Genomic DNA, 25488 nt, shown 5'->3' with positions numbered 1-25488 from the left:
GTTATCAGGACAGAAGATCTAAGATAAGATGGTCCAAACCCTGCTGTTATCAGGACAGAAGATCTAAGATAAGATGGTCCAAACCCTGCTGTTATCAGGACAGAAGATCTAAGATAAGATGGTCCAAACCCTGCTGTTATCAGGACAGAAGATCTAAGATAAGATGGTCCAAACCCTGCTGTTATCAGGACAGAAGATCTAAGATAAGATGGTCCAAACCCTGCTGTTATCAGGACAGAAGATCTAAGATAAGATGGTCCAAACCCTGCTGTTATCAGGACAGAAGATCTAAGATAAGATGGTCCAAACCCTGCTGTTATCAGGACAGAAGATCTAAGATAAGATGGTCCAAACCCTGCTGTTATCAGGACAGAAGATCTAAGATAAGATGGTCCAAACCCTGCTGTTATCAGGACAGAAGATCTAAGATAAGATGGTCCAAACCCTGCTGTTATCAGGACAGAAGATCTAAGATAAGATGGTCCTAACCCTGCTGTTATCAGGACAGAAGATCTAAGATAAGATGGTCCAAACCCTGCTGTTATCAGGACAGAAGATCTAAGATAAGATGGTCCAAACCCTGCTGTTATCAGGACAGAAGATCTAAGATAAGATGGTCCAAACCCTGCTGTTATCAGGACAGAAGATCTAAGATAAGATGGTCCAAACCCTGCTGTTATCAGGACAGAAGATCTAAGATAAGATGGTCCAAACCCTGCTGTTATCAGGACAGAAGATCTAAGATAAGATGGTCCAAACCCTGCTGTTATCAGGACAGAAGATCTAAGATAAGATGGTCCTAACCCTGCTGTTATCAGGACAGAAGATCTAAGATAAGATGGTCCAAACCCTGCTGTTATCAGGACAGAAGATCTAAGATAAGATGGTCCAAACCCTGCTGTTATCAGGACAGAAGATCTAAGATAAGATGGTCCAAACCCTGCTGTTATCAGGACAGAAGATCTAAGATAAGATGGTCCAAACCCTGCTGTTATCAGGACAGAAGATCTAAGATAAGATGGCCCAAACCCTGCTGTTATCAGGACAGAAGATCTAAGATAAGATGGTCCAAACCCTGCTGTTATCAGGACAGAAGATCTAAGATAAGATGGTCCAAACCCTGCTGTTATCAGGACAGAAGATCTAAGATAAGATGGTCCAAACCCTGCTGTTATCAGGACAGAAGATCTAAGATAAGATGGTCCAAACCCTGCTGTTATCAGGACAGAAGATCTAAGATAAGATGGTCCAAACCCTGCTGTTATCAGGACAGAAGATCTAAGATAAGATGGTCCAAACCCTGCTGTTATCAGGACAGAAGATCTAAGATAAGATGGTCCAAACCCTGCTGTTATCAGGACAGAAGATCTAAGATAAGATGGTCCAAACCCTGCTGTTATCAGGACAGAAGATCTAAGATAAGATGGTCCAAACCCTGCTGTTATCAGGACAGAAGATCTAAGATAAGATGGTCCAAACCCTGCTGTTATCAGGACAGAATATCTAAGATAAGATGGTCCAAACTTGCTGTTATCAGGACAGAATATCTAAGATAAGATGGTCCAAACCCTGCTGTTATCAGGACAGAATATCTAAGATAAGATGGTCCAAACCCTGCTGTTATCAGGACAGAAGATCTAAGATAAGATGGTCCAAACCCTGCTGTTATCAGGACAGAAGATCTAAGATAAGATGGTCCAAACCCTGCTGTTATCAGGACAGAAGATCTAAGATAAGATGGTCCAAACCCTGCTGTTATCAGGACAGAAGATCTAAGATAAGATGGTCCAAACCCTGCTGTTATCAGGACAGAAGATCTAAGATAAGATGGTCCAAACCCTGCTGTTATCAGGACAGAAGATCTAAGATAAGATGGTCCTAACCCTGCTGTTATCAGGACAGAAGATCTAAGATAAGATGGTCCAAACCCTGCTGTTATCAGGACAGAAGATCTAAGATAAGATGGTCCAAACCCTGCTGTTATCAGGACAGAAGATCTAAGATAAGATGGTCCAAACCCTGCTGTTATCAGGACAGAAGATCTAAGATAAGATGGTCCAAACCCTGCTGTTATCAGGACAGAAGATCTAAGATAAGATGGTCCAAACCCTGCTGTTATCAGGACAGAAGATCTAAGATAAGATGGTCCAAACCCTGCTGTTATCAGGACAGAAGATCTAAGATAAGATGGTCCAAACCCTGCTGTTATCAGGACAGAAGATCTAAGATAAGATGGTCCAAACCCTGCTGTTATCAGGACAGAAGATCTAAGATAAGATGGTCCAAACCCTGCTGTTATCAGGACAGAAGATCTAAGATAAGATGGTCCAAACCCTGCTGTTATCAGGACAGAAGATCTAAGATAAGATGGTCCAAACCCTGCTGTTATCAGGACAGAAGATCTAAGATAAGATGGTCCTAACCCTGCTGTTATCAGGACAGAAGATCTAAGATAAGATGGTCCTAACATTATAAAGGCCCTTTTCTGAAACCCAGGAGCAGGGAATACAGGAAGGTCTCCTCACCCTTCCCACCAGGACAGACTAATATATCAGCCCCTCAGCTTGAACCCTCAGCTTAACGGTGTGATTGCTGGTGTCTCCTCTGCTCTCGGGCTCTGTTACCTCCTCAGATGACATTAAACCTTTTAACTGAACCCTTTTACCTTTGAACTCACACTGAAATGAGTCTGAATTAGGCAGAAATAGGAGAAAGTCTTCCCTGTGAAAACAGAGGCCACCACTTGCACTCACTTTAGCACGTCCTTGTTGAACTGCTGGCGGCTGCCCAGGAACTCGCCGATCATCTGTCGGCTCAGTCCCTTCCTCTCCAGGATGAACCTGGCGATGCCCACCGGCGTGTCCGACACGAAGCCCCGTTCAATCAGGTACTGGATCCCCTTCTCCGGCTTCCTGCAGAGCAGCAGAAACACACCTTTACGTTTTTAAATCTTTCTTTCCTGCTCCAGAGCAACGAGGCGCCTGCTGGCAGAGGGTTTAAAGGGTGCTGGACCTGATGGGGATAAAACGCAACGTGTTCTGAGCTGACAGGTGGTTTGGACCTGCTGAGCTGACATTTACATTTTTACACGAGCGAAACTTCACAGAAACAGTGAAGCTGTGAAAATAATATCCTACAGGGAGACAGACACCAACAGGCAGGTTAGAAATGTGTTTGTTTCAGATGTGGCAGCAGAAACATTATAACAGCAGTTATTATCACAGCATGCAGCGGAAAAGCTTTACTTCATGATCCTTACAATGGAAGCAGAAAAGGAGGATTAACGACAGTTAGAACTACAACGAGTTATTCAGAGAATCAACTGTTTCATGCACGAACTGGTTCAGCAACACGTTAATCACCTGCTTGGAAATGAAGGAGAAAGAACAGCGTTACAGCTGCAGGACAGAAAGACGAAGGGCAACAAAGCAACATCAGAACTATCTGGGTTTCCTGTGTGCTGTGCAGCTGCCACAGGCTTTAATTTGTGGGGCGGCCATGTTGGATTTCGAGGTGGAAACCGGTGAGGTTTCTCTGGCTGTTTGGGACGTCTCAGCAGGCAGGGAGTGATCATTCAGTCGGACGTTCGATCCCCAACAGCCAACTGAATCGAATCGGTTTGGGATTTTTGTGATGTGGGTTAGATTCCCTTGTCTTGGTTTAGTGTTTTTATTCTCTGTTTGTGGTTATCAGCTCAGTTATCTGTTGATATCTGAAAATATGGTCTTAATGCTAACGGCTAACAGATCTATCAGAATAGGTACAGGTCCGATAAACTCTGATCCAAGACTAAGAAGCATCTGATAGGAGTCAGATTCTCTTCCTGTCCCTCACATATAAAGCTCTTAATGACCGAGCTCCATCACATCTTAAAGATCTCACAGTTGGATATTTCCCCAACAGAGCACTTTGCTCTCAGGCTGCAGGTTTCCTTGTGGTTCCCAGAGCTTCTAAAAGCAGAATGGGAGGCAGAGCCTTCAGTTATCAGGCCCCTAAAAGCAGAATGGGAGGCAGAGCCTTCAGTTATCAGGCCCCTAAAAGCAGAATGGGAGGCAGAGCCTTCAGTTATCAGGCCCCTAAAAGCAGAATGGGAGGCAGAGCCTTCAGTTATCAGGCCCCTAAAAGCAGAATGGGAGGCAGAGCCTTCAGTTATCAGGCCCCTCTCTGTGGAACCAGCTGCCAGTTTGGCTTCAGGAAGCAGACACCCTCTCTACCTTTAAGATTTCCTTTCTGATGAAGCTCATAGTTAGGGATGGCTCAGGTGAGCCTCGGATGACATTGTTGTGACTTTGCCTGATATAAATAAAGCTGAATGGAATTGAATTAGTCTGTTCTTGACGTGACTTTTTGTTTCTGGCTCTCTTTGATGATTTGCATGAGTAGTTTATCTGCTTCATCAGTCCAGGATGCACTCTGCCTCTTGCCCAATGGTGGCTTGGATCAGCTCCAGTTTGGCCACGACCCTGAATTGGATTCAGCAGGTATAGAAAAAGTAGGGACGGATTGATGATATTCCAGTTGATTTTTTCCCATTGGGACCTTGGAAAGTCTCACTAAAATTCACAGACCATTAGAGACATAATTTTCCACCGCTGGCTCTCTGCCGGCTTCTCATTAGTCTTAATTTAGCCTCATATTCTGAGTCATAGTCCAGAAGGATCTGAGGCCCAAACTCACTCTGCAGCAAGACAATAACCATAAACACGTGTGCTTACTTGTTGAAAAGGTTGAGTCCGATGCGATACTGCCGCCGCTGCACCACGTCGTTGTTAAAGGCCGGCGAGTCCCAGCTGTGGCGGCTCTCTCTCTGATAGGTCTGCTTCCCCAGCGTGGCTCCGCCCACTGGCTCCCGCAGGCTGTCGCGCGACGAGGAGCCGGAGCTGCAGTTGTTGACGGTGGTGTCGTCGTTGGAGTTGGTGGTGGTGGAGTTGACGCTCTCGTTGTCTCCGTCTGAGCAGAGCAGGTGGTGGTGGTGCAGGTGGGGGTGGTGGGCGAGGTGCTGCTGCTGCGCCTCCATGTTCTGAAGCGCCGAGGAGGAGGACAGCGGCGAGGGCGTGAGCGCCGGTGGCAGCGGAGACAGAGGTGTGAGCGGTGGCACTGGGGAGGGCAGAGGGGAAGAAGGGGGTTCTGGGTAGGAGTGGGGCAGGTGGTGGTGCTGGTGGTGCAGGTGGTGGTAGTGGTGCTGGGCGAAGTGATGAGCGTGCTGCATGTAGGGGCCGCCGGCGTGTCCGTGGTGCATGTGCAGGACATGCGGCTGGCTGTACTGAGGGTGGTGGTGGAGGATGGTGGGCAGGTGGGGGATGGGTGACGGGTGGGGGTGGGGGTGGGGGTGGGGGTGTGAGGGCAGGGTCCGGGCGGAGGGCATCGGCAGGGGCACGTTGGCGGGGCTGCGGGTCTGTCCCTGCGCCGTGGCGACGGAGCGGCCGTTCGGTTTGTGTTTGATGGTTCCCTGCGGAGAGTCGGCCTCGCTGCTGGCTCCGCCTCCTCGCTCATCCTCGCCACTTTCCCCTTCCCCTCCCCCCCTCACCCTCTCCCCTCCTCCTCTCTCCAGTCCCGACGGCTCCTGTTCATACACCAGGCGGCCGATTGATCCTCGCTCCGACCTGCAGATTTCAACAAAGAGTTAAGATCAGATCGCAGGGCTGAGTTTCTGAGTGCTGCGGCTGAACTGACCTGTCGCTCATGTCCACTGAGCTGTCGCTGGGCGGCTCTATGGTCAGGACCGGCAGATGTCCTCCTCCACCTCCTGCCCTCCCTCTGTACTCCCCTCGGCACTCGGTGCAGGGGGTGCTGCTCCTCCTGCTGGCATTGCTTCCCCCCTCGGTCTCCCGGCTGTCCTCCCTGCCGCCGGCGCCGCCTCCTCCCCAGTAGTCTGTATCCGAGCTGGACGCCGGCCGGGAGAGCGGCGAGGAAGGGAGGCAGCCTTCATCCATGTAGAGGGTGACGTCGCTGAAGGAGGTGGCGGTGCTGTCCTCGTGCATGGCAGCACCCCCCCCCATGCCTCCCCTGCCGTCCGCCCGGCCTGTGGGGCGCCGGGAGGCGGCGTTGGTGTTGCGCCATCCGCACGGTCTGTAATCTTCCTCCTCGTCTTCTTCCTCGTCCTCCTCCCCTTCTTCCTCCTCCTCTTCTTCTTCTTCATCTCCCTCCTCCTCGTCCTCGTCGTCGTCCTCCTCTCCTTCACCTCCGACGTCCTGTGAGTCTTCGCGGCCGGACTGGCAGGTGAGGGAGTCGTCCATGGAGTCGGCCAGAGACTTCACCTGCAGGAGCCAAGAAGAGCAACTGATCTGAGAGCAGCAGCAACATTATGAAGGTTATTCTGCTCTGTTTTTATCCTGAAACCTCAGATAGACACAAGAAACTGTTCTTATGTTTATGCATTTAGCCTTTAGCTTTTATCCAAAGCGACTTACAGTTACGTAGGACTGGTTAGTTTAGTGGTATGATTGCCACCTTCCATGTGGGAGACCTGGGTTCAAATCCCCTGCATGAAAGGTATTAGCTCCAGTAGGGGTCCTTAGGCAAGACCCCCTTACCCTACATGCCTACCTGTAAGTCGCTTTGGATAAAAGCGTCTGCTAAATGCATAAACATAAACACAGTTAGGCAGATAGGGCTTGCCTAAGGACCTCTACTGGAGACAGTACCTTTCATGCAGGGGATTTGAACCCAGATCTCCCACATGAAAGGAGGCAATCATACCACATACTATCCAGTCCCTGTTCTGGGTGGTTTACATCTGTTTTTATCCTGAAACCTCAGATAGACACAATAAACTGTTCTGGGTCATGTTCTGGGTGGTTTACATCTCTGTTTTTATCCTGAAACCTCAGATAGACACAATAAACTGTTCTGGGTCATGTTCTGGGTGGTTTACATCTGTTTTTATCCTGAAACCTCAGATAGACACAATAAACTGTCCTGGGTCATGTTCTGGGTCATGTTCTGGGTGGTTTATATCTCTGTTTTTATCCTGAAACCTCAGATAGACACAATAAACTGTTCTGGGTCATGTTCTGGGTGGTTTACATCTCTGTTTATATCCTGAAACCTCAGATAGACACAATAAACTGTTCTGGGTCATGTTCTGGGTGGTTTACATCTGTTTTTATCCTGAAACCTCAGATAGACACAATAAACTGTCCTGGGTCATGTTCTGGGTCATGTTCTGGGTGGTTTATATCTCTGTTTTTATCCTGAAACCTCAGATAGACACAATAAACTGTTCTGGGTCATGTTCTGGGTGGTTTACATCTCTGTTTATATCCTGAAACCTCAGATAGACACAATAAACTGTTCTGGGTCATGTTCTGGGTCATGTTCTGGGTCATGTTCTGGGTCATGTTCTGGGTGGTTTCCATCTCTGTTTTTATCCTGAAACCTCAGATAGACACAATAAACTGTTCTGGGTCATGTTCTGGGTGGTTTACATCTCTGTTTTTATCCTGAAACCTCAGATAGACACAATAAACTGTTCTGGGTCATGTTCTGGGTCATGTTCTGGGTGGTTTACATCTCTGTTTTTATCCTGAAACCTCAGATAGACACAATAAACTGTTCTGGGTCATGTTCTGGGTCATGTTCTGGGTGGTTTACATCTCTGTTTTTATCCTGAAACCTCAGATAGACACAATAAACTGTTCTGAGTCATGTTCTGGGTCATGTTCTGGGTCATGTTCTGGGTCATGTTCTGGGTCATGTTCTGGGTCATGTTCTGGGTGGTTTACATCTCTGTTTTTATCCTGAAACCTCAGATAGACACAATAAACTGTTCTGGGTCATGTTCTGGGTCATGTTCTGGGTCATGTTCTGGGTCATGTTCTGGGTCATGTTCTGGGTCATGTTCTGGGTGGTTTACATCCGGTGGAATCATTTTATGACAAACAGCAGGAGGACAAAACATTTCAAAGAGCAGCCATCTTTGATTATCTCCTGTTTTCTGCACAGGATGCTGACGAAGCGGCAGAGATGTGGCTACCTGCTTGGAGAAGGAGTCCTCCACATCTCCCGTGTCCTCTGAACCCTGGTGACCCGCTGAGCTCTGACACTGCGGCTGGCGCTCGTCAAACGAATACTGAAGCCACACATGAAACATTCGGTTAGTATCGGATCCTTCTGGTACGCTCCGCTGGATGTTCTGTTAATGTGTGCACCTGCATCCTCATGTTGGACAGGATGATGCGGCGGGTCATTCGGCTCTCTGAGGCGGAGCTGCGGAGCCTCTCGAAGTTCTTCTTCATGCGGTACCGTCTGAACGCCGTCTGGATCGTCCTCGCCGCCCGCCGGGACACGAACTGCCCCCCGTACTTCCTCTCCAACATATCCACCTATCAGGCAACACGATTTAACACCATCAGCACATCATGGCTGACAGATAAGACAGGCATGTCCTCAGGCACCTCTATCCGTCCCTGTGGGGACTTCAAGCTGACTGCAGGAACATCATAAAGAAAAGGCGAGCTTGTTTTCATGTGTATTGTTTTCTGCTGGATTGAACTGACTGGACTCAGCTCACAGCCTATAAAAGGGCATGTTTAAGGTCACCCATGTTTTTGGGGGCTGTACCTTCTTGTCCTGGAGGTCTGTAGAGAGCTCATAGCTGTCAGAAAGCGCCTTGCAGCGTTTGCTCTCCTCCTCCTCTTGCTTGCGGAGCGCCAGGCTGGCCGGCTGATGTCTGCTGCGCTGAGCCCAGGCGAGGCTTGCTGGGCTGGGGGGGGGGATGGGAGAGCTGCCCTGCAGATGGAGACGACAAGACCAAAACTAATCAGAATGGACTGAAAAGACTCCGTGTTCAAATTGCTTAACAAACACTTGCTATTCCTGCTACTAATATACTAATCACACTTCAGGAGCCAAAGTTTACTCTGGATCAATACATTTATTGGAATGAGAATCATCTAAGCCAAGAGGGGGGCAGAAAAAAGTATTTTCAAAGGTGAAAATCCACCTAAATCCCACAAAAAGGTGGTGCAAAGTGGTCCTAAACAGCTTGAGCGGTGACCTGTGGGTCAGTACCTGGGTGTGAGCGAATGAGGCTCCCAGGGACCCGCTGATGGAGGCGGGACTGTAGGGATCACAAGGGCTGGAGAGCGGGCTGTTGTTATAGCGATGGAAGGGAGGCGGGTGGCCAAAGGACGAATCAGAAAAGGTGAGCGCTTCTGGACACTGAGAGTCGCCCTCCACACTGAAAGAGAAACACACAAAGATGCTTAAATGGCGTCTGCTGACAGCAACTCAAAGGGAGGAGAGAAACATCAGGGTGGAGATGGAGATAAGATGAAGGGAAGAAAGGAAATAAGGAAAGGAAATAAGGAAAGGAGCAGGGGAGGAAACAAAGGATGCAACGGATTAAACAAACCAGACAAAAGTCAGTCAGACCGACTGGACCGAGCCAGATTCAACTGGTCCGAACAACACTAATAAACACTCTAAATAAAGCTGGAGCTCAACAATACAAACCATCCATTTTAAAGCTAGAGGAAGAACCACAAACTACAGCTCGGGAAAATAATCACACCAGAGAATAACTGCTGGAGAACATACGTGAAGCCGCCTTTTCCACCTCCACCTTTATGTATCGGCGTGAACTTTGTTGGCAGAGCTTCGTTTGCTTCTTCAACGCTCCTAAAATGACAACAGGTGGAGTCAGAGAGAGAAGGTGGAGTCAGAGAGAGAAGGTGGAGTCAGGGAGAGAAGGTGGAGTCAGGGAGAAAAGGTGGAGTCAGGGAGAGAAGGTGGAGTCAGAGAGAGAAGGTGGAGTCAGAGGGAGAAGGTGGAGTCAGAGGAGAGAAGGTGGAGTCAGAGGGAGAAGGTGGAGTCAGAGAGAGAAGGTGGAGTCAGGGAGAGAAGGTGGAGTCAGAGGGAGAAGGTGGAGTCGGAGGGAGAAGGTGGAGTCAGGGAGAGAAGGTGGAGTCAGAGGGAGAAGGTGGAGTCATGGAGAGAAGGTGGAGTCAGAGGAGAGAGAAGGTGGAGTCAGGGAGAGAAGGTGGAGTCAGAGAGAGAAGGTGGAGTCAGAGGAGAGAGAAGGTGGAGTCAGAGGAGAGAAGGTGGAGTCATGGAGAGAAGGTGGAGTCAGAGGAGAGAGAAGGTGGAGTCAGAGGGAGAAGGTGGAGTCAGGGAGAGAAGGTGGAGTCAGGGAGAGAGAAGGTGGAGTCAGGGAGAGAGAAGGTGGAGTCAGGGAGAGAAGGTGGAGTCAGAGAGAGAGAGAAGGTGGAGTCAGAGAGAGAAGGTGGAGTCAGAGGAGAGAGAAGGTGGAGTCAGGGAGAGAGAAGGTGGAGTCAGAGAGAGAGAAGGTGGAGTCAGAGGAGAGAGAGGGTGGAGTCAGGGAGAGAAGGTGGAGTCAGAGAGAGAAGGTGGAGTCATGGAGAGAAGGTGGAGTCAGAGGAGAGAGAAGGTGGAGTCAGAGGGAGAAGGTGGAGTCAGGGAGAGAAGGTGGAGTCAGAGAGAGAAGGTGGAGTCAGAGGAGAGAAGGTGGAGTCATGGAGAGAAGGTGGAGTCAGAGGGAGAAGGTGGAGTCAGGGAGAGAAGGTGGAGTCAGAGGAGAGAGAGGGTGGAGTCAGGGAGATAAGGTGGAGTCAGAGAGAGAAGGTGGAGTCATGGAGAGAAGGTGGAGTCAGAGGAGAGAGAAGGTGGAGTCAGAGGGAGAAGGTGGAGTCAGGGAGAGAAGGTGGAGTCAGAGAGAGAAGGTGGAGTCAGAGGAGAGAGAAGGTGGAGTCATGGAGAGAAGGTGGAGTCAGAGGAGAGAAGGTGGAGTCATGGAGAGAAGGTGGAGTCAGAGGGAGAAGGTGGAGTCAGGGAGAGAAGGTGGAGTCAGAGGAGAGAAGGTGGAGTCAGGGAGAGAAGGTGGAGTCAGAGGGAGAAGGTGGAGTCAGGGAGAGAAGGTGGAGTCAGAGAGAGAAGGTGGAGTCAGAGAGAGAAGGAAGAGTCAGAGGGAGAAGGTGGAGTCAGAGAGAGAAGGTGGAGTCAGAGGAGAGAGAGGGTGGAGTCAGGGAGAGAAGGTGGAGTCAGAGAGAGAAGGTGGAGTCATGGAGAGAAGGTGGAGTCAGAGGAGAGAGAAGGTGGAGTCAGAGGGAGAAGGTGGAGTCAGGGAGAGAAGGTGGAGTCAGAGAGAGAAGGTGGAGTCAGAGGAGAGAGAAGGTGGAGTCATGGAGAGAAGGTGGAGTCAGAGGAGAGAAGGTGGAGTCATGGAGAGAAGGTGGAGTCAGAGGAGAGAGAAGGTGGAGTCAGAGGGAGAAGGTGGAGTCAGGGAGAGAAGGTGGAGTCAGAGAGAGAAGGTGGAGTCAGGGAGAGAAGGTGGAGTCAGGGAGAGAGAAGGTGGAGTCAGGGAGAGAGAAGGTGGAGTCAGAGAGAGAGAAGGTGGAGTCAGGGAGAGAGAAGGTGGAGTCAGAGGGAGAAGGTGGAGTCAGGGAGAGAAGGTGGAGTCAGAGAGAGAAGGTGGAGTCAGGGAGAGAAGGTGGAGTCAGAGGAGAGAAGGTGGAGTCAGAGAGATAAGGTGGAGTCAGAGGGAGAAGGTGGAGTCAGAGAGAGAGAAGGTGGAGTCAGAGGGAGAAGGTGGAGTCAGAGAGAGAAGGTGGAGTCAGGGAGAGAAGGTGGAGTCAGAGACAGAAGGTGGAGTCAGAGAGAGAGAGAAGGTGGAGTCAGGGAGAGAGAAGGTGGAGTCAGAGAGAGAAGGTGGAGTCAGGGAGAGAGAAGGTGGAGTCAGGGACAGAAGGTGGAGTCAGAGGGAGAAGGTGGAGTCAGAGGGAGAAGGTGGAGTCAGAGGGAGAAGGTGGAGTCAGGGAGAGAAGGTGGAGTCAGGGAGAGAAGGTGGAGTCAGGGAGAGAGAGGGTGGAGTCAGGGAGAGAGAAGGTGGAGTCAGAGGGAGAAGGTGGAGTCAGAGGGAGAAGGTGGAGTCAGGGAGAGAAGGTGGAGTCAGGGAGAGAAGGTGGAGTCAGAGGGAGAAGGTGGAGTCAGAGGGAGAGAAGGTGGAGTCAGAGGGAGAAGGTGGAGTCAGGGAGAGAAGGTGGAGTCAGAGAGAGAAGGTGGAGTCAGAGGGAGAAGGTGGAGTCAGGGAGAGAAGGTGGAGTCAGAGGGAGAAGGTGGAGTCAGGGAGAGAAGGTGGAGTCAGAGAGAGAAGGTGGAGTCAGAGGGAGAAGGTGGAGTCAGAGAGAGAAGGCGGAGTCAGGGTGAGAGAAGGTGGAGTCAGAGAGAGAAGGTGGAGTCAGAGAGAGAAGGCGGAGTCAGGGTGAGAGAAGGTGGAGTCAGAGAGAGAAGGTGGAGTCAGGGAGAGAAGGTGGAGTCAGGGAGAGAAGGTGGAGTCAGGGAGAGAAGGTGGAGTCAGAGAGAGAAGGTGGAGTCAGGGAGAGAAGGTGGAGTCAGGGAGAGAAGTTGGAGTCAGGGAGAGAAGGTGGAGTCAGGGAGAGAAGGTGGAGTCAGAGAGAGAAGGCGGAGTCAGGGTGAGAGAAGGTGGAGTCAGAGAGAGAAGGTGGAGTCAGAGAGAGAAGGCGGAGTCAGGGTGAGAGAAGGTGGAGTCAGAGAGAGAAGGTGGAGTCAGGGAGAGAAGGTGGAGTCAGAGAGAGAAGGCGGAGTCAGGGTGAGAGAAGGTGGAGTCAGAGAGAGAAGGTGGAGTCAGGGAGAGAAGGTGGAGTCAGGGAGAGAAGTTGGAGTCAGGGAGAGAAGGTGGAGTCAGAGAGAGAAGGCGGAGTCAGGGTGAGAGAAGGTGGAGTCAGGGAGAGAAGGTGGAGTCAGAGAGAGAAGGCGGAGTCAGGGTGAGAGAAGGTGGAGTCAGAGAGAGAAGGTGGAGTCAGAGAGAGAAGGCGGAGTCAGGGTGAGAGAAGGTGGAGTCAGAGAGAGAAGGTGGAGTCAGGGAGAGAAGTTGGAGTCAGAGGGAGAAGGTGGAGTCAGAGAGAGAAGGCGGAGTCAGGGTGAGAGAAGGTGGAGTCAGAGAGAGAAGGTGGAGTCAGGGAGAGAAGGTGGAGTCAGGGAGAGAAGTTGGAGTCAGGGAGAGAAGGTGGAGTCAGGGAGAGAAGGTGGAGTCAGAGAGAGAAGGCGGAGTCAGGGTGAGAGAAGGTGGAGTCAGAGAGAGAAGGTGGAGTCAGAGAGAGAAGGCGGAGTCAGGGTGAGAGAAGGTGGAGTCAGAGAGAGAAGGTGGAGTCAGAGAGAGAAGGCGGAGTCAGGGTGAGAGAAGGTGGAGTCAGAGAGAGAAGGTGGAGTCAGAGAGAGAAGGCGGAGTCAGGGTGAGAGAAGGTGGAGTCAGAGGGAGAAGGTGGAGTCAGGGAGAGAAGGTGGAGTCATGGAGAGAAGGTGGAGTCAGAGGGAGAAGGTGGAGTCAGAGGGAGAAGGTGGAGTCAGAGGGAGAAGGTGGAGTCAGGGAGAGAAGGTGGAGTCATGGAGAGAAGGTGGAGTCAGAGGGAGAAGGTGGAGTCAGAGGGAGAAGGTGGAGTCATGGAGAGAAGGTGGAGTCAGAGGGAGAAGGTGGAGTCAGAGAGAGAAGGTGGAGTCAGAGAGAGAAGGTGGAGTCAGGGAGAGAAGGTGGAGTCAGAGAGAGAGAAGGTGGAGTCAGAGAGAGAAGGTGGAGTCAGAGAGAGAAGGTGGAGTCAGAGGAGAGAGAAGGTGGAGTCAGGGTGAGAGAAGGTGGAGTCAGGGAGAGAAGGTGGAGTCAGAGAGAGAAGGTGGAGTCAGAGAGAGAGAAGGTGGAGTCATGGAGAGAAGGTGGAGTCAGAGGGAGAAGGTGGAGTCAGAGGGAGAAGGTGGAGTCATGGAGAGAAGGTGGAGTCAGAGGGAGAAGGTGGAGTCAGAGAGAGAAGGTGGAGTCAGAGAGAGAAGGTGGAGTCAGGGAGAGAAGGTGGAGTCAGAGAGAGAGAAGGTGGAGTCAGAGAGAGAAGGTGGAGTCAGAGAGAGAAGGTGGAGTCAGAGGAGAGAGAAGGTGGAGTCAGGGTGAGAGAAGGTGGAGTCAGGGAGAGAAGGTGGAGTCAGAGAGAGAAGGTGGAGTCAGGGAGAGAAGGTGGAGTCAGAGAGAGAGAAGGTGGAGTCAGAGAGAGAAGGTGGAGTCAGAGAGAGAGAGAAGGTGGAGTCAGGGTGAGAGAAGGTGGAGTCAGGGAGAGAAGGTGGAGTCAGAGAGAGAAGGTGGAGTCAGAGAGAGAGAAGGTGGAGTCAGAGAGAGAAGGTGGAGTCAGGGAGAGAAGGTGGAGTCAGAGAGAGAAGGTGGAGTCAGGGAGAGAAGGTGGAGTCAGGGAGAGAAGGTGGAGTCAGAGGGAGAAGGTGGAGTCAGAGGGAGAAGGTGGAGTCAGGGAGAGAGAAGGTGGAGTCAGAGAGAGAAGGTGGAGTCAGGGAGAGAAGGTGGAGTCAGAGAGAGAAGGTGGAGTCAGAGAGAGAAGGTGGAGTTTTTTCTGGATATTTCAGCTCAACCAGAATGGACCAAAGAGATGAATCTTGACTGAACTGGACTGATAAAAACAGGTTGGACCAAACCAGACAAATGTGACAACTGGGCCAAAGCTGGACCAAACCAGACCAAACCAGACCAAACTGAACCATCTGAACTCATCAGATCAGCTGGAACTGATCGGATATATTGATTAATCCAGCCTTAGCTGGACAGAAGATGAATAACCCGGATCATCTTCAGAGAGACAGTTTAGTTTCTGTTTCTGTGTCCGTGCACACATTTTCACTGCGTCCACAAACACTGAAAACGATCGATTATCAATCAAGTTATTGATTAATCAAGGAGCAGCTGAGAGGAGGAGGGAGGAATCTGTCACTTTGTGTGTTTCATCATCAAAGAGGCTCTTCAGTGTTAATCTGAGACACACACACACAGTCACATGGGGGTGACTCATGGCAACAGCAGTGTGTGTGTGTGTGTGTGTGTGAGCGTGTGTGTGTGTGTGTGTGTGTGTGTGTGTGTGTGTGTGTGGGAGACGGCGTGCGTCTGTAACTGAACAGCTATCCTTGTGAGGACCAGTTCCACACCATAGAAGTGAGGACATTTTTGGAAAATGAGGCTTAGACCTTCAAACATCTGCAGTTTTGATTGGGTGAACATCCATTTTACGATTTTTAATTTGAAAAAGACTGCTGTTCAGCCTCTGTTGGAGCACGGTTCGCCAGATTCGCCTCATGGCTGCGTTACTGATTACACTTTTGAGGGAATTTCAAAAAGCAGCTTGGGGCAGGAAATTTATAACGTCCTCAAAAAGAGCCACAAGAGGACAGAAAACTGGTTATAAAGGGAAACACATGGTCAATAACATCAGTCAGACAGCCCATAGCTAACTGACTGGGATTTCATTTTATTCCCTTTATTGTCTAACTGTTGATCTTTGTGATCATTTCATATAAATGAGTCGAGTTTAGTCTTTTTTTAGTGATTCATTCTCTTTTCGCACATCAACAAACACTTAATTAACTCATTAAATGAACATTTAAAGAAATTAAATAAAATAATTATTGGAATTAATAATTCTGCTGCTTTAAATCAACATGTTTGGGTTGGTTCAATATAAACTAATCAGGTTTATTAAACTCTTTCACTGTGGTTGGGTTGAACTCATTTTACACACATTATTAAACCAACCTGTGTGGGTTTTGCTTATATTCAGCCCTGTTATTTAACTATTTAATCAGTTTTCATTCATTTTAGAAGAAGTAAGTTCAGATTATGTTGATCCGAGCCACGAATACTCAGAGGAAACAGCTAAACGATGTAATGCTGAAACAAAAACTGTAACTATGTGGAAATTTGTTTGATCTTTTCCATTTTTTTTTATTCAAAACAATTAAAAAGGTTATTAGAACCATCAAAATCAATATGAAGGCTGCGCCATGGAAAGCTCTGGGATTTGAAAAGGTGTTTGCAGCCTGTATATTTTAGCTTAATGTAACTTTTGGACTCATATTTCCTTATTTTATCATTTTCTCCCTTAGCGGCAACAACCTTTTTGTTATAACTGACACAGAAATGCAGCCGAGTTCAGACTCTTCAAGCTGCCAACTGCATATATATATATATATATATATATATATATATATGTGTATATATATATATATATACATATATATATATATATATATATATATATATATATGTATAAGATGTGTTTTCCTTACACTTTATAAATGATATCAGACAGATTTTATAACCTATTTGCACCACAGAGCCTCACACAGGAACCTCCAAAGTAACTAAGATCACAGTTTAGTCCTCATTCTAACATCTAACTCGAATATGAATTCGAGCTCCTCTCTGCAGGGCTGGTGCATGAACGTGCACGTGCACGTGCACGGGTGTTCCTGAGAGTGCTCGCTGAGTGCATGTCCTTTCCACAGAGCAACCAGAAGTGACTGCACCCATAAATCCCAACAAACAAACTGAGAGGAAGGTACTCTGAGCAAACTGTCTTTAAACCTCGTGGTCTCTCCTCTCTGCTCTCTGTCGCTTTCCTCTCTTTTCCTCGTCCATCTGCCTCCTCCACTTGCATTCTCCTCTCCTCCCATAGCTGAGGCTGAGCCAGCTGCAGGGTTGAGCTGAGGAGAGGTGTGTTTGATTTATGCCCCGGCCCCCCCCTGCAGCCTCCTCTGGCAGGCCGAGGTCACACCACAAACTTCAGGTGACCTTCAGCTCAGAAAGCCATCGCAGCCGTGGCAGATTTCACCTTTAAAACTCCTGAAAGTTCCTCACATTTCTGCTGTTTCTGTGGAACATTTGTGACTGTAACTGATCCATTTGTGGACCGAATTAAAACTCGGATCCATGCTTTTAGCTGTGCTGCTGATGTCTTTGTTTTTAATCATCTTTATTTAAGTCAACAATGTTTTGATTGGATCAGCTGAGATCAATAGAACCTCATTATGAACACGATATCAATATTTATTTTTAAGATCAGGCTGAAACTTTCCTTTCTGATAAAGCTGATAGTTAGGGATGGCTCAGGTGAGCCTGAAACATCCCATAGTTCTGCTGCTACAGGCCCAGCCTGCTGGTTTCCTTGTGGTTCCCAGAGTTTCTAAAAGCAGAATGGGAGGCAGAGCCTTCAGTTATCAGGCCCCTAAAAGCAGAATGGGAGGCAGAGCCTTCAGTTATCAGGCCCCTAAAAGCAGAATGGGAGGCAGAGCCTTCAGTTATCAGGCCCCTAAAAGCAGAATGGGAGGCAGAGCCTTCAGTTATCAGGCCCCTAAAAGCAGAATGGGAGGCAGAGCCTTCAGTTATCAGGCCCCTAAAAGCAGAATGGGAGGCAGAGCCTTCAGTTATCAGGCCCCTAAAAGCAGAATGGGAGGCAGAGCCTTCAGTTATCAGGCTCCTAAAAGCAGAATGGGAGGCAGAGCCTTCAGTTATCAGGCCCCTAAAAGCAGAATGGGAGGCAGAGCCTTCAGTTATCAGGCCCCTCTCTGTGGAACCAGCTGCCAGTTTGGCTTCAGGAAGCAGACACCCTCTCTACCTTTAAGATCAGGCTGAAACTTTCCTTTCTGATAAAGCTTATAGTTAGGGATGGCTCAGGTGAGCCTGAAACATCCCATAGTTCTGCTGCTATAGGCCCAGACTGCTGGGGGAGCTCATCTGTCCCACCTTTCCTCACTTTCCTCTCTTTTTCCTCCTGTTTAACTTCTCAAATGATTTTATGTCCCTGTGACATTATTGTGGTTATTAACCTGTGTTTCCCTGTTCCAGCAGGTATCCTTTGAATGGTGTTATGGTGTTTTTCCCCCTCTTTTCCCTCTTTTCTGTCTTCTCAAACCCCCGCTGGTCCAGGCGGATGGCCACCCTTCCTGGTTCTGGTTCTGCCAGAGGTTTCTTCCTGGTTCTGGTTCTTCCAGAGGTTTCTTCCTGGTTCTGGTTCTGCCAGAGGTTTGTTCCTGGTTCTGGTTCTGTCAGAGGTTTCTTCTTGGTTCTGCCAGAGGTTTCTTCCTGGTTCTGGTTCTGCCAGAGGTTTCTTCCCGGTTCTGGTTCTGCCAGAGGTTTCTTCCTGGTTCTGGTTCTGCCAGAGGTTTCTTCCTGGTTCTGGTTCTGCCAGAGGTTTCTTCCTGTTAAAGGGAGTCGTTCCTTTCCACAGTCCCTCAGGCTCAGGACGGGAGATTGGACTGAAGACAAGTTTCGGTCCAATCTGTTGGTTTCTTTAGCTCGGATATTGTTTTTTTAATTGGCTCCATATGAATTAATTGGATTATAATTACAATGAATTTAATTCCAATTGGCTTGAATTGGACTTTATTACTTAAGTGCCTTGAGATGAAAATTGTTGTAATCTGGCGCTTTATAAATAAAACTGAATTGAATTGAATTTGATTATCTTCGACATTAGTATCAACAGCCCAGTTTTTATTGAACTAATTTCTGTGGAATATACATTATATTTGACGTGCGTTTGAACTCTGAAAGACCTCAGGACGAATATCCTGCATGTATACTTGGTGATTAAAGATTAAACCAGTTTAAACCAGTTTAAACCAGATTAAACCAGATTAAACCGGTTTAAACCAGATTAAACCAGATTAAACCAGTCTAAACCAGTTTAAACCAGATTAAACCAGTGCAGACAGCACAAAAAAACTTGATCATAATTGGTTATGATTGACGGTGCCACAAAGGAAACGACATGTTTCCAGACTCTATTTGACTGCTGATCAGCACCAAAATGTGTAATTAGAAAATGTTTTGCTCTGTTTTGGCCAATCAAAGAAGCAGCCTGAGAGGACAATCTGCCCCATTTTCCGGGATCCAGAGTAAATCACCCAGTCTGATGCTCAAAGACAAATGTTTCCTGAATGAAATGCAGCTGGTGCTGCTCTCACTGCAGTCGTCACAGATCACCTGCTGTTCATAAAGCTTTTCACAGGCTCCGCCTCCACCCCAGCCTCCACCTGCAGGCTGCACACTCCCCTGTGAGCAGTGTGTCAAAGTCAAAGCTAAGAACACTTTGCCCGAATGTTATCAACATTCAGAAAGTCATTTAATGTGAGCTGACTGATTCAAAAGATGCAAACAAACACCAACCGTTCACCTTTTGGTCTTATTCACTCAAGGAAACTTCTTCTCTAATGTCTAAAAATCCAAGGCACGGAGTTAATGATCAATGAAAACAATCCACAGCTGAATTTGACTGAAACAGAACATGTTCATCTGTAAAATCTCAGTTTCCTGCCTTTAAACACACAAAACCTGTTGATATGAGCTCAGAACCTAAATGACTTCCTGTAATCCTTCCACTGAACTTTTTGAGCTGAAACATGAACAAACATGAACATAAACCCAGAATCTGAGGCAGAACCAGAGTTTTTTATCAGTTCTCAGCAGCTTTAAAGTGAATCTCTGGTCTGAGCTCCTTTATTCTCCAACACAGCCTGAACCCTCTGAGACAAGCTTTCTGTCATTTCTTTAAGGAGTCTTCAGGAATAGTTCTCCAGGCTTCTTGAAGGACATCCCAAAGCTCTTCTTTGGATGTGGGCTGCCTTTTGTTCCGTTCTCTGTCAGATGATCCCACACTGCTTCAATAATGTTGAGGTCCGGGCTCTGGGGAGGATTCATCCCTCCATAAGACCTGTTGCCACTGATTTTCAGTCCACTTCTTGTGTCATTTGGCACAGCTCAGCCTTTTCTCCCCGTTTCCTCGGCCTTTTCTCCCCGTGAGGTCCGGGCTCTGGGGAGGATTCATCCCTCCATAAGACCTGTTGCCACTGATTTTCAGTCCACTTCTTGTGTCATTTGGCACAGCTCAGCCTTTTCTCCCCGTTTCCCTTCCTTAAGAACGGCTTCTTGACAGCCACCCTTCCATGGAGACCATTTCTGATGAGGCTTGGGCCAACAGTAGATGGATCAGCTGAAGGTCCAGATGCATCTCTCAGGTCCTGTGTCAATTGTGTTTATTTACATTTTCTTATTCGTTTCTTCTAAATCCAGATCAAAAACAGCATTAAAGTCCAGCCTGGGTCAGTTAAAAAAGGGGATGGCAGCAGGATAATGATCCTGAGCCCAAATATCACCTAAATATCATCAAAAATCTTCAGAGGCACATTAAGGTGGCTGGAAGTCTTTTACAGCAACGACAGACAAAACTAAATCCATTCATTTTCCACGGATGTTTCAGCCTGTTCAGGGTCACGGAGCCAGTCCCAGCTGTCTTCAGGTGGTTAGTACACCTGGGACAGGTCCATTTCAGGGCCAAAACCGAGACCAACGGCTCATTCAACACCAATCAAACCATCCTGGATGAAAATCCCCCAAAATAAAACCCTTCTCAGCTGCTCACACACAGTCGACAGTTTTCCCAGGTTAGATCTGAGTCGTGGTGCACTTTGTTGTTTGGTGGTCATCAAATTAAATCCTGGCACTTTTAAGGCGGCCTTTCTCACATCTCGAGGTTAGGACCACATGTTTAACTCCACACAGGAAGCAGTGGAAACTGTGGTCGAGAGCCACGGTGAGGAGGAGGCAAAGGGAGGAACAACTAATGCATCATGGGATCTCTACAACGTTTCACCTCCTTTGTGCCCCGACAGAAGGAAGGAGGAGAAATTTACCCTAAAATTTAAATAAATTTACCCTAAATTTACCTTATTGCTGTTCTTTTAGCCACAGCTGCACTTAAAAGCCGAACTTTCCCTGCAGGCTGCACTGAATGTTTGTTTCTAATCGCTACGTTTGATCCTGAAAAAGTAAAGAAGTGAAGTTTTCTCTTCATATTTGGCCTTTTTAAGATGAAAAGACAAAATAAGAGAATCAGAGGTCAGAGGACTTTCTGAATCTCTGTGTGCACCCGGCAGGATACGACGCCACACTGGATGCAAACAGCGTGACGAACAGGAAGCAAAGGTGCAGCAGGACGACACAACAGGCAGCGGCTCGCTGTCATCGCCGCCTGACACCAGAGGCTGAAGGAAGGGCAGCGGCTGAAGGAAGTGTCCTCACAGCACAAAATGGCCTTCAATCTCTGCAGAGACCTCAAAATACCAGAAACTAGTGATGGGATGATGCTACCTCAAGGAGTGTATTGACACACTACACAAACTGTGTCGGTCACTCAATAGTGACCCCTTCAGGTGTTCTGAAATCATTGCAGGTAAATGAAATGAGAAGATGGACCAGGTAAAATGCGGCAAATCCAACATGAGCCTGCGAAACATTTACTCACCAGTCCTTTATTTAAGATATAATCTCATTATTGTAGAACTTCATTCGCTCAATTTGTGAGTCAAGTTGTCCATGAGAAGAGTTCAAAATAGGCTTCAAACCTTGTTGATGTAAATGCTAAACTGAGTTGGTTTGTAAAATATAGCAAATTTGTATTAAAATTCAGAGTTCAACTTTTTATCTTATGTGTGGAAGTTTGTTAACGTAAGTGTTAAAGCATAAAAAATAAAACAAATTACATATAGATTCATTTATGCATTTTTATTGAGGAACAACCGTTTTTGTAGGGTGTTTGCTCCAAGGCGATTTCTCCTCTTACCAGTTCCCCTGCCTTGGAAAAAACTCTTTCACAGGGTGCAGATGAAGAGGGAGAACACAACATTTTCAGTGCAAGTTGATGAAGGTTTGGATAACAACAAACTCCATCCAACAAACCCACAACATGTTGACACAGTTTGCTTTCTTATAAGCGATACCGTTCCTGTATCGGTCACGTGATTTTTTCTTAAAGTGATACACGCACCAATACGGGGTTTCTCTCTTGGGCTCTCGACACAGAGCTGACGCACCAGTTTGCATTAAAACGTCTGGAATCATATCAAACAAGAGAATTAACATTGCAGGTGGATTATTAAGCTAATAATCTGATCAGTGGTGAAGCACCTCACCAGGTAACAACCAATCACAGCAGAGGACTCCTTCCACTGATCCAATCTGGACCAAACATCCAAATCTGATTGGTTTCGATCAAGCTGCGGTTTGGTGATGGTGCTTTGTTTGAGACGGGCTTTTCATTTGGCTGCTTTCTCTTCCACTGCAGATGTCCCTTGTGGGCCTCCGTAGCCTCCAGCTCTCACGCTGAGTGCTGCTGCGGTTTATAATGTGGACTTTGTGAGGGGAGGTAACTCCAATTTATAAAGCTCCGAACGTCTGGCCTCATGGGAAAACAGACACCTGCGGCGCTGTCAAAGTCGCTCTCTCACACGCACGCACGTACGCGCGCACGTACGCACGCACACAAGGTCAGTGTGTCAGTCTTTTGTAATTAATAATGTTCTATGATTAACTGTTGAGCTCCATAATTACATACAAACATCAAGACAACACCTGCCCACTCATGTCGTGGGCACACAAATCTATGCCGTTTAATTAGTCTCAAAAGCTGTGCACGGGAGCAGTGTCTGTGAGCAGAAAAACATCCTCGTGAGGGAGTGCGCCTCCCCCGACTACAGAGCTGCGACCAAAGAGCTGTGAAGAGCATTTATTCCACCTCCCCACTCGCTCAGTTTGACTTCTGACACTCTGGAGGCGGAGCCAGAGTCTGCTATCTGTTCTCTGATTGGATAATCACGCCAGCAGGTGGCAGTCACCGCCGTAAAACGAGAAACTGTGCAGAAGTGCAGTTTTAAAACAAAGAAGGGGCTTATAGCAGCATATAAATCACTTTAACAGTCGCAGGGACCAAAAGAAAGTCATTGTCAGGGTTTTTTAACATGGTTCGGACCCAGAGGAGCTGAGAACATGCAGTGAAATGATGAGGGTTTATTTGAATTTAAAGGAGCTGCTGCCAAGGCAGGATGTCAACCAGAGACAACAAGATCAGAAACAAAGGCAGGAGACATGAAAGAACTGGCAAGGAGCAACCAGGAGGATACTGAGGGATGAGGGAATGGCAACAGGTGAGAAACCAGAAGCCAGGTGTCACACAGGAAGTAAATACAACAGAATACAGATGAGGGGAAACCTGACGAAATGAAACAGGAAGCAAGGAAATTAAAGGGCAGAAAGAGTCACATGCAATGACCAAAAGAACAAGACTGTAGATACAAGATGTAATGAACCTCCATCCAATGGTGTCTGGGCTCAGATGGGCTGAGGAGCCAAGAGAAGAGGAACCTGTTATGGTGGTTCAGGTGAGGAAGCCCCAAAGAAGACCCAGAGATTGTGTATCTTGGCCAGTGTGGGACTGCCTCGGCATCCCCAGGGGTTGCACTACCTCTTTTCCCACTATTGTTGCAACCAAATGCATCAAGTTCCCTATCAAAAGCATCCTTACAGCTGTGATTTTTCCCTGACAGGTTCTTTAAAGTGAGCTCATACTTAAATAAGAGTTAAGAGAAGAGGTGGTGCTCATGGGAGCAGGTGTGGGGAGGCTTTAGAGGTGCAGAAACCAGTTCAGATCAGAGCATATTAAGTCATCAGAAATGTGACTCGCGGTGAAGGGAGGGCACTTCTGACACCATATTGTCCCAGAGACTGGTACCAGCAACCTTCCTCTGCCCCGTAGGCTCGCAGCGCTCTACATTAGCACACAACAGGGACTCTGGGAAATGTGTGTTAATGAGACGCAGTCCATCCAGGCCTCAGCTTACCACAGAGAGTGTCCCTGTATTGATGAGTTGGTGTGTGGGTTTCTGTGTAAGACACCAAATGGCACCAAGCCCCGAGGCATCGATCTGGTTCCCACAACAACTCCATGAGTGTCGATCCCACCGCTCACCCCCTCGTCTTGTGTTTTTCTTCGTTCTCCCTGCAGATAATTGTCTGTTCTCCCTTTTTATTACCCCTCCGTCTGCTACATATGCTGATGCTGTTTCTGTCTCTCTTTATATTGTGACAGTACTCTGAAAAAGTCCCGAACAAAAAGTCTTTTTACTTTATTTGTTGCTGCCATGCAGCCAGACGTTCTGTAATCTTTTAAAGTGGTCTGACCAACAGTTCTCCAGCGTTCTGAAGGTCTTTCAGAGATCTTTTGGGGACATTTTCTGCTTTTTCCCTCATCTTCAGTCCTTGTACCTGAACATTTTCAGTGTTTTTTCTTTGTTCAGCCACTTAACTCTGACCTTTGAACCATTCAGGCAGAAAAAAGGCTCCTAACTCAAGGGATGAACCAGTGTTGTGTCGACACAGAACAGACAACTTAGCAAAGAAGCCATTTTAAACTGGATCTTTAGGCACTTTGTCACAAAGACACATCATTTGTTCCCATTTCTTTAGCTGCATCTATGAAAAACAGCAAAGAAAACACAGTTTGACAGACAGAAAATAGGATTTCTGCAGCAACAAGGTGATTCCCAAAGAGCTATTAGCTGAAAACTTGGCATATCTCAGCATGGTGTGCAGTGTGTCCTTAAAACATTTGAGGAAACTGGACAAGTGGAGGACAAAAGAAGAAGTGTCAGGCCTAAAAAACTATCTACAGCAGATGAACAGGATCTGAAAGTGATGTCCTTAAGAAAGAGGAAAAAATCCAGCTGTGACCTGACAGGACCTGAGAGATGCATCTGGACCTTCAGCTGATCCATCTACTGTTGGCCCAAGCCTCATCAGAAATGGGCTCCATGGAAGGGTGGCTGTCAAGAAGCCGTTCTTAAGGAAGGGAAACAGGGAGAAAAGGCTGAGCTGTGCCAAATGACACAAGAAGTGGACTGAAAATCAGTGGCAACAGGTCTTATGGAGGGATGAATCCTCCCCAGAGCCCGGACCTCAACATTATTGAAGCAGTGTGGGATCATCTGACAGAGAACGGAACAAAAGGCAGCCCACATCCAAAGAAGAGCTTTGGGATGTCCTTCAAGAAGCCTGGAGAACTATTCCTGAAGACTCCTTAAAGAAATAACAGAAAGCTTGTCTCAGAGGGTTCAGGCTGTGTTGGAGAATAAAGGAGCTCAGACCAGAGATTCACTTTAAAGCTGCTGAGAACTGATAAAAACTCTGTTTCTGCCTCAGATTCTGGGTTTATATCCATGTTTGACCAAGTTTAAATAATTAAATTTCCTGACGATATGTTACAAAGAGACTGAAGACTTAAACAGCAAAATGGTGCCAATAATGATGGTTTGGCTTAACTGATGAATCTGCTCCTCAGCAAATAAAACAAAGCACAGATGAGTGAAAACCCTAAAATAACTGCCGAATGTCTCCTTTCTCCAGTTGATGTAATCTGTGTGCTTTTTCTCTGGTTCTTCTGCTGCTCTCTTACAGCTCGTTTCAGTCTGCTCTCGCCACCAGTGAACTGTCAGTACGCCAGAGGCGCCTCACATGCAACACAGAGCTGTGATTTTATTGGTCCTGACTGCTTCTGGCTCAAAACACAAACCAACAGATCCGGAATTCCTTCTGTTTCTTGTCCTTTCTGTTTCCTCACGAGCAGCTGCTGCACCGAACACCTCTGGAAACCAAACTCCCGACCCACCTGCGCCGCTCAGCACTGACTCATACATCCTGTATCTGCCCGAGGCCGACGGCTTTCCTTTCCCACCTCGTTTATCACGCTTCACATCTGTACCACCCCTGTCCCTCGGCCCCTCGTCAGCTGGGCAGCAGAATATCGAAGAATTAACATGGCTGTGATGAATCGAGCTGGGAACCAGAGTCTGACTGACCAC

At 47.8% G+C, this 25488-nt stretch overlaps 1 protein-coding gene across 1 annotated transcript in view; it reads right to left on the bottom strand.

Annotated features, from left to right (window-relative positions):
• The window catches only part of LOC140271255 (IQ motif and SEC7 domain-containing protein 2-like), a 212153-nt gene that overhangs the window by 29115 nt on the left and 157550 nt on the right, over positions 1-25488 (bottom strand). Inside the window, exons 3-9 of the mRNA XM_072366383.1 lie at positions 9013-9181; positions 8563-8730; positions 8151-8324; positions 7976-8071; positions 5674-6257; positions 4716-5603; positions 2754-2912 (exon numbers count right to left, since the gene is read on the bottom strand). Of these exons, the coding sequence (XP_072222484.1) occupies positions 2754-2912; positions 4716-5603; positions 5674-6257; positions 7976-8071; positions 8151-8324; positions 8563-8730; positions 9013-9181 (2238 nt within the window). The remainder of the gene's footprint in view (positions 1-2753; positions 2913-4715; positions 5604-5673; positions 6258-7975; positions 8072-8150; positions 8325-8562; positions 8731-9012; positions 9182-25488) is intronic.

This window comes from Leuresthes tenuis, unplaced genomic scaffold (genome assembly GCF_036924035.1).
Source record: "Leuresthes tenuis unplaced genomic scaffold, fLeuTen1.0.hap1 SCAF_16, whole genome shotgun sequence".
Taxonomy (NCBI): Eukaryota; Metazoa; Chordata; class Actinopteri; order Atheriniformes; family Atherinopsidae; genus Leuresthes; species Leuresthes tenuis.
This window is presented reverse-complemented; position numbering and strand designations above follow the sequence as displayed.